At 43.1% G+C, this 14,764-nt stretch overlaps 1 protein-coding gene across 2 annotated transcripts in view; it reads left to right on the forward strand.

Moving 5' to 3' along the window:
- The window catches only part of L3MBTL4 (L3MBTL histone methyl-lysine binding protein 4), a 276,348-nt gene that overhangs the window by 93,489 nt on the left and 168,095 nt on the right, over positions 1 to 14,764 (forward strand). For both annotated transcript variants that reach the window (XM_084778171.1, XM_084778172.1), the window contains exon 9: positions 10,139 to 10,253. In XM_084778171.1, coding sequence (XP_084634297.1) covers positions 10,139 to 10,253 — 115 coding nt within the window. The remainder of the gene's footprint in view (positions 1 to 10,138; positions 10,254 to 14,764) is intronic.

The following is a 14,764-nucleotide window of genomic DNA, read 5'->3' on the forward strand; positions in this document are numbered from 1 at the left end:
AAGACCTGGGCAGCAAACTTCATTTCTCTACTACACATTTTAATTTGACTGTTATGTAGGACCTCGATTTAATGTGATCATAATTGAGTTTTGTATGTTCGCTTTATGGCAGCAAAAGTAGCTATACTGAGCAAGTTCAAACCACATTTTTTTGTCCTGTATTTCTTATTTAGAAACAGCACATGAACAAATTTTCTCTTAGGTTTTTATTTATTCGTATGCAAGCAATTGTTCAGGAAATCTTGTTTTAGGGGGCGGTTGTCTTGTGGCTCTCTCTCACACATTTTCCCCTCAGTAGAGGAAATCACATTTATTAAGTTTGAAAGCTTTTACAGTGCTTATTGTTATTTTTTAAAGTCTTAAAGAAATAGATTTATTATTTATGGGAGTGTTATTAATCATAAATTCTTATATGCTTATGCAAAAATTATTAGAATTAGAAATTTCAGAAAATTAACATTCATTACTGTACCTAATGCTTAACTTGAATAATAAAATAACTCCCCTTTTACTTTTAAATAGAACAAATTTATATCCAATAGCATGCTTATTGAAAACAATGAAATATTTCATTTATTAAAAATGTATCAAGAAAATGCATAATAAAGTATAATTTGCAGTATGAACGTATGCTAGGCAATTCATTTTTATTGCCTACACTATGATTTATTTTTGTAACCATTAAAGCCTAGGATTTTAAATCATTAATAAATGCAGAGAAATAGGGTTTATTTACAAGAATTCTCCAAATCTCACTTCTTTGCACTCTGCATTGGGAGGTAGCCTGGCCTTGGCGGTTACACACTTCAGAAGAGTCTCTCATCGTCCTGGCCACAGATGTCAAGAGACCAGTCTCTGTACAGACTGTGGCTTTAAGAAGACTGAGCTCGAAGTTTTTGTGGGTGGGTTGGCGTTCCTCTCCCTCCGCTAGGAGTCTTGTCTAGTTAGAGGGCGTCCTCTCCAGTCTCTATGACGCCTGCCACCGGGAGTCTCAGCCTGAGTCACCCCCGTATCCTCCCAGAAGCGTATCCTGACTTGGGTCTCCAGCTCGTCACAGAGCTGCCCCTCCACAGTTTCTCTTTCCTCACAGGCCTGTCTTCCCGCCCCCACTTTCCCCAGGGCTGATCTCCACTCCCATTTCTCTCTGTGTTTCCTCTCCTACCTTGTTCCCTCACTTCAGCCACTACCTCTGTCTATTCTATTTCCCTTTCTAAGTGGCACTATTGATAACACTCTGCTATGCGCACAGACGGGGCCTAGCATAACTGTAGGTTCAATTTTCTTAACCAATATATTTTATTAACAACTTAGTGACCGAGCACACATCACTTATAACCCGACTAACCAAAACAATAGGAAATGAGGATTAATGGACACAATAACAAAACCTTAAGGATATCAGTTTCAAGGGACGATTCTCTGGGTGTGAGCCGCAGGATTTCTTCTGCTGGAACCTGAGGTAACCAGAACCCAGAACCTTCCCTCGAGCAGTTCTCTCTAGGAGCACCTTGAAGTGGAGCGATGAACAGCCAAAACTATCCCAAGTCTCCAAAAAGCCCCGCCTCCAGTTCTGGCTCCTTTATATATCTCCGCCCAGAGTCTGTTCGCAGGATCTTTTCAGCTGGCAACAATCAAGCTCCTGCATGAGGTGGTTGCTCTTCTAGTGAATTAACCTTACCTGTTCTCTCACGAGACTACTCTGATCTTGCAGTTGGAATCCTTAAAAACAGGTTTATCTCCTCTTCACATAGCTGTCCTCTGAGAGGCTACACCCAGCAGTGGATCCAAACAGATGCAGAGGCACACAGCCAAACACTGGGCAAAGCTTAGGGCAAAGTCATGTGGAAAAGTGGAGGGAGGGAGAGAGAGAAGGACCTGGAAGTGACAGAAGTCCCACAAGAAAATCAACAGAGCCAACTAACCAGGGCCCAGAGGGACTTGTGGAGACTGAAGCACCAACCAAGGACCATGCATGGACTGGACCTAGGCCCCCTACACAGATGTAGCCGATGGGCAGCTCAGGTTTCATGTGGGTTCCCTAGTAAGGAGAGCAGGGCCTGTCTCTGACATGGAATCAGTTGCCTGCTTTTTGATGTGCTCAGTCCTGCTGTGCCTTGATGAACTGGTATGTGTGTATGTGTGTGTGTCCCTTTTCTGAGGAATAGGGGGAGAGAATGAGGGAAGAGGCAGGAGGGTAGGATCAGGAAGAGAACAGGGAGAAAACTATGATTGGGATGTAAAGTGAATTAATAAATAATTTTTTAAAAATAGACTAAATTCACATACATATCTTTCCATGCAAACTATACCAGTCTCAACAAAGTTGTGTCCTACTCTATGCAGAGCATCATAGGGAAAGGAACAACTCATAATCTTCGTGTGTTACTACTGATAACGTGTGTGTGTGTGTGTGTGTGTGTGTGTGCGCGCGCGCGCGCGCGCGCACGCTGTTCCTTACGTAAGCATTTAGACCAGGAGAGATAACTGTGTGAGCTGCTCCTTGCTCTGTTTCTTACTGCAGCTGTTTTAGAAATCTTTCTTGTGATGCGTCAGCCACCATGCCCTCTTGTATCTATTTCCACGTTGCTGATTGCCCGTGCAGATAGTCAGATAGTAGATGGTTGTGTCTTTCGCTGCACAGTCCCTGGGTTACAGTGTACATTGCATTTGTCCAACATTCCTTACACTAATTCCTGTGCACTGATCTGAAAGTTTAAACACTGCGGCTAGCTGCAGTGCACTTTTCTTATCTTGCGTGCTATTTGCCCACATCCTCTACTTGTAGTGTTTACTTGTAGCTCTCTCATGCTTACATTACCCAGCACTGTCATTTCTTGACTTTCCTGGACAGTTTTCAGTTTTTCCCATAGGACTGTCTGACTGCGATGATGACCTCTTGTTAATAATCTCCTTTTACTATTGTTTTTTTTCCCTTTTGTTTGTTTGGTTTGTTGCCCAGGCTGGCCTTGAACTTGCTGCTCTCTTCCTGTTTCGCTCTTCCCCACACTGGGATTCGGATATGTGGCCCCATGCTCACACCTGTGCTCTCTCCAGACTTGCTTCACAGGCTTTATGTTCACGGCCATTTTCTTTTACATATATTGCTTGCATCTTTCTTCAGTTGGTGTGTATACAGCTAGATCTGCCATGGAAATTTAGAATGCTGTCAGCACTCAATTCACTGCCTCAGTGCTTCAGACTTTATAAACTTTATGGCAGAGGTAATGGAAATGTTTATGTTGGCTGGAATCATAAACTGATTTTGAGGATACTTGTTCTCACACTACTGATTAAGGCGTTTGTTCTGTCTTGCTTCTAGCCTACTACTCACGGTTGTAGAGCCACGGGGCACTGGATGCGGCTGCTGCCCTTCCCACAGACGAAGTATTTAAAGATCTTAAAAAAAACAAACAAACAAACAAGAATTAAAACCCTTGGAATTATATGATAAATTTGGGCCTTTTTATTTCTGGTGGGACTCTCACGGAGAGAGCATGGCCTGTGGAAGAAAGGACTGTGTTTGCTAATTGTAACCACAGCTCTGGGGAAACGGAAGCTTAGGCAGATGTTATTTGTCCTGAGTGGGATCGTGTGGAGGTAAAAGGCCTCTGCGTCAGCCCTGCGGCTGCGTTTCTCTCAGGCTCCCTGACTTATGAAAGAGAGAAGGCATTTGACTCTAAAATTATTCTTGATTGCTTCACACAAAACCAAAGGTTTAAATAGCAACACGTCAGTGAACCACTCTGTTGCTATGGTGTACCTTAAAGAGACACTGAAAAAATTACCTCACAATTACACTCAACAAATACCGTGGGGTGTGTACTTAAAAACACACGGACACCTATGTCCTTCTTAATCCATGGCGCAGGGAGAGTTAGCGAATGAGATGACTGCCATCCTGCTCACTAAATTAAGAAGTATGATCAATGGGAGCATCGAAAACAAAAAAGGTTAGAGCAGCTGTAGTGCAGACTATTAAAATTTCAGTTTAGAGCTAAAAGCATCCCCATAATTCGTCTGGGTGATAACTCTGTGTTGAAGTGCTTGCTATGCAAACACAAGGCCTGAGTTCTGATGCCCTCCCCTGCATGACACCCAGCTGTGATCCCAGGACTGGCAGACACGGAAGCGGGGATCACTGTGGCTCACTGGCCAGTTAACCTAGCCTATCAGTGAGCTCGTTGGTGAGAAATTGTCTCAGGAGAGAAAGCGAAGAGCAACAGAGGGAGACATAAGACCAGACAGACAGACAGACAGATAGATAGAAGTATATGATTTTGGAAACCATGGGTAGATTGGGAGGAGGTGATCAGGGAACGGGCTTGAGGTCACTCACACAGAGTGAGTGTGGCCATGTGACAGGAAAGAAGAGCACAGGCAGTGGTTATCCATCATGGCCAGTGCCCTGCAATAACTTGACCATCTGGTTAGAGTGTTTAAATTAGATTTTCTCTCTAGAGAGATGAAGATCCAAAACGATGAAAACATCTTTCATAAAGATGCTGTGGGTTCAGAATGTTTACCGTGCACCTCGAGTTAAGATAATGCCCTCAGGGAGGGGCGGGTCACATCACAGGTTAGGAGAGGTTCCTTCATCACTAAGCATGTGCACCCGTGCGAGTGACAGTTGACGGAGATGCTGGATGGAGTACCCAAACGCACTGTATCTACTGTCAAAGGTACTTTGAACACTGTTGTTTTTTCTTTTTAGACACTTTTTATACAAAAGATAAGCTTCAAAGGTTGGACTTCTCAGGGCACAGTCCTGAGCTTGCTTGGCCTGTGTTGTGTACTCTGTCTCGACCTCTCTGGCTCATGGGAGATCCCCAGCCTTACCAATGACTGGTGTCCCTTGGCTTTAGTGGTACGAAGAGGGCTGTGGTTTGGTTTCTCTGAGCACAATAATAGTGTTTGGATTTTATTTGTTGAACCTTTGCAACCCGTCAGTTTTCAAAGTGCCTATTGAGACGTTTGCCCATAATTTGATTGGGTTTTCCCAGTTGTCTTTAGTCTGATGAATATGTTGTAAATGCCTGAACTTACTTTTCCTTTTTCTTACTGATTATCTTCAGAAAGTGGAGTTTCTGATTGCAGAGAAGAACTGACTTTGTTAGCTTATTCTTGAATGATTACTGTATGTGACTGAAAATCCCCAAATAGCCTAATAAAACAAATATTTTTTACATGATTCTTGAATTTCTATCTTGGGTGTTTAGTTTTAGATTTTGCACGTTTGGTCCACTTCAGGCTCATTTACTGAGGTAAATTTAACTGTTATGTGATATGTAAATTAGACATTGACCACTCTGCTTTATTCATCAATTATTCTTTGACATATTATTTAAAAATGAACTCTATATGTGTGTGTCCATATGTAAATGTTTGTAATGTATATTGTTCTGTCCTGTTAATGAACTGGAAGTCAGATATGAATCCCTCAGCTTTGCCATGCTTTTTAGGGTTATTCAGGCCATGCTACGCCATTTTGCTTTCCACACAGGCTCACAGTGAGCTTCCTGGTGATGCTAAAGGACATCTGTATGCCTCCTGCCCTTGTTACGTACTTCTGTGACAAGGTTGTCCTTGCAGGGGTCAGAATCACCTGGAACTTGCTGTGGAGGCAAGCTGACCTCAAAGTCACCGTTCTGCTGCCTCAACTTTCCAAGTGCTGGCTTCTTATTTTGAGTGAGAGTTACTAAATTCATAAAGCATTATGGGAGAAATAACATATACCAAACCACTGAGTTTTGTAGTCTTCTCGGCATAATTATGCTCTCTATTGACATGGATCATACTGAATTTGCCTTAGCAATGGTGCTATGGCATGGAGGGGGCTCACTTTTTGCTATGTTCATATGTGCTTTGCTCAGAGCTCCTTTGGGCGGTGGGGATATGTCATACAGGGTCCGCAGTTTAGCTCTGCCTGGCCTGTAACCCTCAATTCTCCTGTGTCACTTGCCGGAATTTTAGAATTATGGCTCTATACTGCCATACCTGTGATTTTTTTTCATTTTAAAAGAAATGCTATTCTAAATAGATTTGAATTGCTTATTATGGTGGTTTGTAGGAACACAATTATTTTATGCTATTCTTTAATCATGAACTATGGCTAAATTCTTATTGTGCTTTTATCAATCTTATGTTTTCTACAGAAAAAACTCATGTGTGAATAATGCAATTTTATCTCTTATTTTACCTCCATTCTGTTTTGTTTTTTGTTTTGTTGTTTTGTTTTTTGTTTTGTTTTGTTTTGTTTTGTTTTTTTGAGACGCACTCATAAAGTAATATTTAATAAGGTGCTGGCTGTAAGTTTCTAATGGACGCCTCTTCCTTGTTGGGCTGAAGGAACTCATTCTCTTCCTCAGGCCAAGAGTATCTGTCAGAGTGCATGAAACATCATGAGGTACATCTTCTGTTAGTGTTGATGACCGTGTTCTTCTTTTCTATTCTGCTTTGACCCACCCATGCTTACTGTGAGGAGCTGAGCGTGCCTATGCTGAGCTTTCCACCTCATTATTCCTCTGAAGAGAGTTCCCACTTGTCCTCATCCTCGCCATCCTAAAATGTCTCATTTAACATTTTTATACCAAAAAATCTATACTTGATTACTTTTCTGTGTTTTAATTGCTTTTTTTTCCATTTTATTTGAAGGATATTGCTGTAGAATTTAAAATTCTGAGTCGGCAGCCATTTTCATCTCCCCGTGGCTGACTATATCTGGTGCAAAGTTGGCCAACTGCCCTGTCCTTCTGTGTTTTTCATAACTTTTATTTCCTTTTGGTTTATTGAGCTTGAGTTTTCGCATTCTTTGTACATTTGTAAAGTGATGTTTTAAGCCAAAGTAGAGAGGTTTTTACCCAGCATTCTTCTGTGTTTGCTTTGTTGTGGCTATTTCCCGGCTCTTTCTCTCTGTCCTTTTCTTCTGCAGCTTAGACTTGATGTCGCCCGGCAGGTCCGCGGGGTGGGTCTCCTTACGTAAGCCTTTTCTGTCTGTTCTCCTCCTTGTGCTTTTGTGCACCTTTCTTCACAGCCTCTTATCTTCTTTCCTGACTCTTCTCATATGCTGTTCATTTGGCAACATTTTTACCTCAAATATTTTGCATTCCAGTTCTAGAACTTTCTCCTGCTTAGTCTTTATACTTTCTGTGCTGAGAGTCTCCATCTGTTCATTCATTAAGACTATATTTTTCTTGAAAATGTCTTAACAGGTGCCTCAGTGCTCTTGTCTGGGTCATCTCAGCTTGCTTCTACTGGACGCTTCTTTAAAACCTCCTCATTGCTCACGCCCTCTGCTCTCCGGTAGATCTGATAACTGCACTGCACACTGGATTTCATGAGTGAGAGGGCTACAATGGGATTAGTTTTTAAAGGAAGAGGCTTTCAGGTAGCTAGCTCTTTGTGATTCTTTCACATGTTGGCTCTTGGCTTTACCCTGTTCATAGGGTTAGTTTAGAGTAGCATTTATTTGAGTTCTTCCTCCAAGTGCTGTGGCTTTAGGTGGCTCAGTCACATTCTGAAGATATGACTAATGACTGTCCACCACTGGTCTCTGCCTGCACAGCAACACATGGCCTCTTATGTTTGTTTCCCATGGACTTTGTGTGGCTTCTTGACTTCTCAAACTACAAGTACGTAGTCTCCTCTTTGACCAAGTTCTTGTCAATATTCCCCGAAAGATTTTATTTTTGTTGTAGCCTTTTCTTCTCCCTCATTGTGTCCTTCAGCTTTCCACAGTGAACTCCTGCCACTGTGTCCTCTGCACGGGATGGCTACTGTGCTTACATCTCCTCTGACTTGGATTACAAGCAAGAAAATTCCACAGGCAGACATGAAGGGCTCATCTGGAATGCTTTCCTTTACTTAGGGACTCCATTTTTGTGTGACTGTGTGTGGTGGTGCCTGCTTGTAGTCCCAGCACTTGGAAGGCTGATATGTGGTGTTCAAGGCCAGTCTGGGATGTGTAGTGAGTTCAAGGCCATCCTGTGTATACCAAGACCCTGTCCCAGAAGTTAGAAATAATTAAATATTAAGTGCAACACAGCAAACCCCAGTCATTGTACTCTGTCCACCTATGTAGTTTTTGTATGAAAAGGTATTCTGCAATGGCCAGAAGCTCAGGTCTGGTAGAAATGCAGTTTTCTAACCTAGAGAGAATAGCTTTATGATAAACTGTGCCACAAAGTCGTGAGGACATGAGTTCAGTACTCAACAACCCCATGAAAAGCCAAGAGCAGAAGTGTGTGCCTGCAACCCCAGCACTGAGATAGGAGGATGCTTAACTTGTTGAGCAGCTGGTCCAGCTGAGTGAGGGGGCTCCAGGGTCATTAAGAGCCACTGTGTCATGAAGCAAATGAAGAGCAGGTGAAGAAAATGCTTGCGTTGACCCATGATGCCTGCGTGAACATGCACATAAACACGCTTGCCCATCTGCAAAATTTTGAACACATACACACACACACACACACACATACACATGAACATATACGCACATAAACACAGACAGAAATATGTCTTCAAAATTGTCCTTCAGTCATTGGTTCTCAAGCCATAGCATTAGTTTGATGCATCCAGAATACTGTGCACATAAAAGGTCCCGCACATTAGAGTTTCTGGTTCAGGGAGTTGAGTGGGATCCAGGAATCTGTATGTCTCACACATGCACGGCTGCTGCTGATGCCACTGCTCTGGGAACCGCACTTTGAAAAGGATTTGCTTAGAAATGAGTCTTGGGAAATAGTATTGGGACACGTACATACATACATACATACATACATACATACGTACATACACACCACACACACATACATACACACATTCATGTGATCTATTTCATGATTCTTTTGATTATATTTTATTCTAGACTTCTGATCTATTTATTGTTTCCTTTCTCAGTACTGAGGATCTAGGTCCTCACCCATGCCAAGAATTCACTCAGCCACTGAGTCAAAAGCACTGGCTCTCTTTCTACTTTTTATTTTGCAGCAGAGTCTCACTAAGTTACCCAGGCTGGCCTTCAACACGCTCTGCAGCCCAGGCTGGCCTTGACCTTTTTACTCCTCCTACACTAGCATCCGAGGCAGCTGGGATTATAAGTGTGTTTCACCAGGCCTTGCATAAATATAGTTTTGCATTAAAATGGTATATTCTCTATTTATCTGCCAATAAAGACAAGAAAATTCATAAGAGAACAGTAGAATTATTTGGTTTTTTTTTTAACTTCACACAAAATTCACTTTATTATCCAGACGGCATCTTTTATAACATAGCTTTTATAATCAAGGAATAAGTATTTAATTTTTGTTTCATAAATTGTTCAAATTTTATTTTCTTGTATGTATAATCGGGCTGTGTGGGAGCATATATGCACATAAATATATATGTGGGCTTGTGTACATGTGTATATATGTGTGTATACACCAATGTCTCTGTGTTTAAGAAAATAGAAAATGATAATAAATAATCCTGTACATCAAGTGGGTTTCTGGAGTCTTCTCGGACCCTGTCACAAGAGTTCCTGTTCACACTGTCCTTTAAGAGTCTTTCTATCCAGGAATGTCTTTCTGTGTGTGCGTGCGCTGGGCCTGTGCTTGTGAGGCGAGCACTGAGCTGCTTCGCAGGCCCCAGCCACTTTGCCTTCTTCACTTCCCTCCAGTGTGTTCCGAGTGTCTGTTCATTTGTGAGGACTGAGGGATGGATTGCTCCTTTGTGCTTCCGTCCGTGCCCTTTTCAACAGACACTGGCTCATAATGACGTTCGGGGGTGAGTGTTGTGTCCATGGCTGTGTCACAGTGTTTGTGGCGGCCACGGGGTCAGGATGCGAAGCCTCCCCTTCCCATCACTCTAGCCTTGCCTTGGCTGAAAGAACACCCCGCCTCACTCCTACCAATTTTAGTCAATTTCTGATTAAAAATTTCATATTCCTGCTTATTTAATTTATCTAAAAATGTGTTACAGGAGCCTTTCCTGGCTCTGTCAGAAAGCCATATGAGATAGCACATTTAAAATATTGTTTCAGCAGCAAGGTGTGATTAATGTCATTTCAATTTCAGCTTCACATATTTGGTTTCAAATATTTTAATGAAGGACTAGCAGCACGGTAGCCACAAAATATTAATTTCTTGGAAACACTTTTTAACAGATTCACTTCGATGGCTGGGACCATAAGTACGACTACTGGACGGATGCCGACAGCCCGGACATCCACCCCATCGGGTGGTGCGACGTGACGGGGCATCCGCTGGAAGTGCCACGCGGTAAGCAACTTGCTGTTCGCTGTTGCATAGAAACACTTACCCTGAATTCCACTCTTAATGTTGCTTACTTATGTCGTTCTAGTCACTTGAAAGCTAAGTAACAGGTAGGAGAAGTAAGCACTCAGCACTGTAGCTGCCCTGAGAGGCTCAATTGTCCACAGCTATTCACGTGTAAGCCTCGAAGGGCGAGCTTTACATGGATGAGAAGCAATAGTCACTAATAAATAATAATTCTCTTCCTTTTCAAAGCAACCTTTCATTTCTACATTTTTCAAGACAAGGTTTCTCTGTGTAGCCTTCGCTGTCTTGTACTCGTTTTGTAGACCAGGCTGGCCTTGAACTCACAGAGATCCGCCTGCCTCTGCCTCTGCCTCCCTAGTGCTGGGATTACAGGTGCGTGCCACCACTCCTGGCTTCATTTCTACTTCTGGCTTGAAGAACTGAGCCAGAGCTTCTAAATTTTTGTCATTAAAGTGTGATAAATATTTAAAGCACCTTATGTTAGTTTTATCTCATGCAACAAATTATTTAAAAAATTAAAAATATTAAGTATTTTAAACTTTAGCAATTTTAAGGATGAGGGTGAAGGAACATTACATTTTATTGGGATCTGCGTTATTTCTGTTTCTCTAGCCACTTACAGCTAAGGAGGAAGCTAAGCACTCTAAATTCTAATGAGCCTCAGATTAGAATACCGTGTTCTGTCTGAGGGAGCCCTCTGACCTGAGTAGGCCGGCATGGCTGATCACTCGTTCCAGACTTCCATTCCTATCTGATGTCAAACCTGCCAAATGAGGACGCTGATGCAGCCCGAGGCTTTAAAGGCCTCACCACACTCTTGACAATGTCCAAGCAATATTCTACTTTCTCTCCATCCCTAGCTTAACACCTTGACTGTTTTACATTGTGTGTGCTAGGTTTCTCAAATTAAAAAAAAATTCATTAAAATGCTTACCCAGGAGACTTACACATTTTCTGCGAGCCAACACTCTGTGGTGTGTGTGTTATGTAGGTGTGTGTGTGTGTCTGTGTGTGTGTGGCATGTGCATGTGAGTGTGGTGTGTATGCGTGTGGCATGCATGTGTGTGTGCTGTATGTAGTAAGTGCGTGTGTGAGTGTTCAGGTATATGTGCCTATGCGTGTGGAGGCTAGAGAAGGAGACTGAGTGTCATCTGTATTGCTCTCCGCCATATTGCCTTGAGATAAGGGCTCACTGACCTGAGCTGGAAGCTTTGGATTTGGGCTACACTGACTGGCTGCCCAGTGGGATGTCGTCCTACTCCAAATCACATGCTCAGGTCAGCCATGCCTGTCTTTTTAAAAAACAAGGGTTTGGGACGTGAACACAGGCCCTCACACAGCACAGGACGTGAACACAGGCCTTCACATGACACAGGACATGAACACAGGCCCTCACATGACACATGATGTGAACACAGGCCCTCACAGGGCACAGGACATGCTGTTACCCAGTGAGCCATCTTTCCTGCCCCACCCTGATTCTCATCTCCTCTTCACACCCAGCACCTTCTCCTCAGCCGGTGATTTTCTTCACCAAGCAGGACGTCAGCCTGGAGAGGCGTGGAGGAGTATCACCAGTATGGAGAAGCTCGCTCTGCTCCACCTTGCCCAGCTCTCTCCCCTTTGTCAAGCTACCCTGCAGCTTCTGCGTCTGAAAGGCTAATAAGGTGTCCAGAGTCTGCATCCCCCTGCTGCTCCACCCAAGGCCACACCGTGCTCTTCCACAGAGGCCCCTCCCTGTCCCTTGTTTCTTCTCTTTACCGCCATTGTTTGAAAGTCATCTTGTTTGCTGTGTCTGCAGTCCACAGGTAGACCCAGCCTTGCACGGCTGCTCACTCCCTTCCCTCCCCCAGTCTGTCTCTGACGCTCACTGCTCACTGTCTGCCTTTAACTCCACTGTGTGACTGCAGAGTTCTGCTCAGTTTCACACGATTCTCAGAATCTGGTCTGTTCTCTGCAAGCAGGAGCTCCAGATGAAACACAATCTGGTTATTCTAAGTGTGTAAACTGGAGTCACAGCATTCAGATGTGTTAAGAGTCTGCTTGCTTATCTGTGTTTCTCCTTGTGCCCTGGTTTCCTTATCCACAAGGCAAATGATAGAATGTTTTAGGCATCACAAATTTACAATTATGAAGGGAGATTAATGTATGCACATCACTTCAGATGCTCCCTGGCTTACACTGGAGGTTAGCGGTGACATTAGACCCACCCTGCTCACTCCCTTCCTTCCCCGCAGGCTGCATCTGATGCCAACTGTCTATCTTTAACTCCGCTGCACAGCTGTGAGTTCTGCCTCTGTGACACATGCATTTAATCCGAGCACTCAGGAGGCAGAGGCAGGTGAATTGCTGTGAGTTCGAGTCCAGCCTGCTCTACAAAGCGAGTCCAGGACAGCCAAGGGTACACAGAGAAACCCTGTCTCAAAAAACAAAACAAAACAAAAAAAGGAAAAAAAAAGTCTGTAAATTATCAAGGCTTTAAAATATGAAAACAAGGCAAGGTTAGCATGACTAGAGTTTTCCTGAGTCATTTTAATTTGTTTGCTTTCTGAAGAAAAACCCACTTCCGTGTGTTGCCGGCAATATTGCATGATTCTTGTGCTTTTCCTCATACTCCTCGGATTTGAGTCTCTGGAATTTGAGGGAAGGATCGATGGTACTTGGCTGTCTTTCCTTGCTGAAGGTTTTCTATGGTTTGTTATAGATTTTATGTTAATAATTATTGGTTAATTATTGGTGTGGTTTATTATAGATTTGCTATCCCTAGGTTCAGGTCGATTCATATGTGCATCAGAATTATTCATCTTATTGATTTTTGGTATCTAGATATGAAGACTTGTTTGCAATTGGATAGGTACTGCCCATGCCCCTGTTGTGAAAACAGACACCTGCAGACACCTACAGCTCTCGTCCATCTCCCTCTCTCTCTCTCTCTCTCTCTCTCTCTCTCTCTCTCTCTCTCTCTCTCTCCACTCCAAATCTAATCCTGTTTTTACTTTTAAACACTGCATCCTTTTCTACTGGAAAGTAGGAACAAATAGATGATCTGTTTCCTGCCACAAAACAAGTGTGAGGCTTAGACGCTGTTTGTGTCCACGAGTTCATGGCTGACTTAGGCGCTGTTTGTGCCCATGAGTTCATGGCTGGCTTGTCTCATTTTCTTTCTGAAGTGGGCGGTGTGGACCTTCATGCTTTCAGTCTTGGTGCCCTGTATCACCTGGGCTTCAAACTCCTTTGTAGGAAACTAGCCCTTCCCTCAGATTCACACCTTAACCTGGCACATCTTCCTGACACCCTCACTTCTACCAAATGTACACATCAAGCAGTTCCTGAGATTCCGAAGACAACACATCACCTTTCCACACCTGTTCTCATGACCAGCTTTCTTTACAAAGACACAGCCCTCAGCTGACGTCTAGTGCCCCCGTGGCAGAGTCAGCAGCTGCTCTTGATTGACAGTTTATGCTCCCAAACCTGGTTTATACAACAACCATAGTAAGTCATGCCTTATATCTGAGTAGTTGATTTATGTATGCTTTATGTACTCATATAACTCAAACCTTACCTTCCCCCTTTTAAGTGTCTGGTATCCTTGACAATCAGATAAAAATCATTGCATTCCATAAGTCTAAAGAAAACCAAAATATTGCAAAACCACACATGGGACTTATCCTCTGTGAACAGATAAAGTCACGTGAATAATTTTGAAATATTTTAATGGCATTTCTACTTTATGATAATTTTTGGAGACAGAGTCTCACCTTGTTGTTTTTGCTGGCCTGGGAACTTGCTATGTCGAGCAGGCTGGACTTGAACTCACAGAGCTCCTCTTTCAAGGATTAAAGACTTGTGACACTACATTCTTACATTCTATTGTTTTGTCTGTATGACTCAACAACTGTCTTCCGTACTTTATTACATGTGGCATGCATGCTTTATTGATCAAACGTTGCAAAGACTTCTTTTTAAAGTTTAAAGCTGGAGAAAATCTTAGGCGTGATGCAATTTATCTTCCTAAAGAGGTGGAACTTGAGTTGGGTGCCACCTACTTGATCAGTTTATGTGTGGGAGTTTTCAGAGGATTCTGTGCCAAGCAGATCACCCGCAATATTGGGGTCGAACCAAGTGTGACCAGAAGACTGTTGAGTTCTGAGCTTGCACATAAGAACGTGCTTTCCTTTCAGTGAGCTCAGACCTTATGGGCACAGTGGCTACACTTCCCACATGAATGGAGCAAGAATAGAGAAGGTCTCAGCGCTGCCTGCCTGTAGCGAATCCTGAACCTGACTTGCTGACATTTTTAGAGACTGGCACGTATGCTCTGGGTTGGGCCAGCAGGGGCCTGTGGGAAGTCGCTGAGCTGAGAATACACCTGGACAAAGGCAGCCTCTCAAGAGGGAAACTGCCCAAGCATCAACAAATCCCAAGCTCCTCTGTTCTCATGCACATTTCATGAGCTTTATTAAAGTTTTAGAACATTCTAAATAAGT

The sequence above is a fragment of the Acomys minous genome (assembly GCF_964271855.1).
Source record: "Acomys minous genome assembly, chromosome: 4".
Lineage (NCBI taxonomy): Eukaryota > Metazoa > Chordata > Mammalia > Rodentia > Muridae > Acomys > Acomys minous.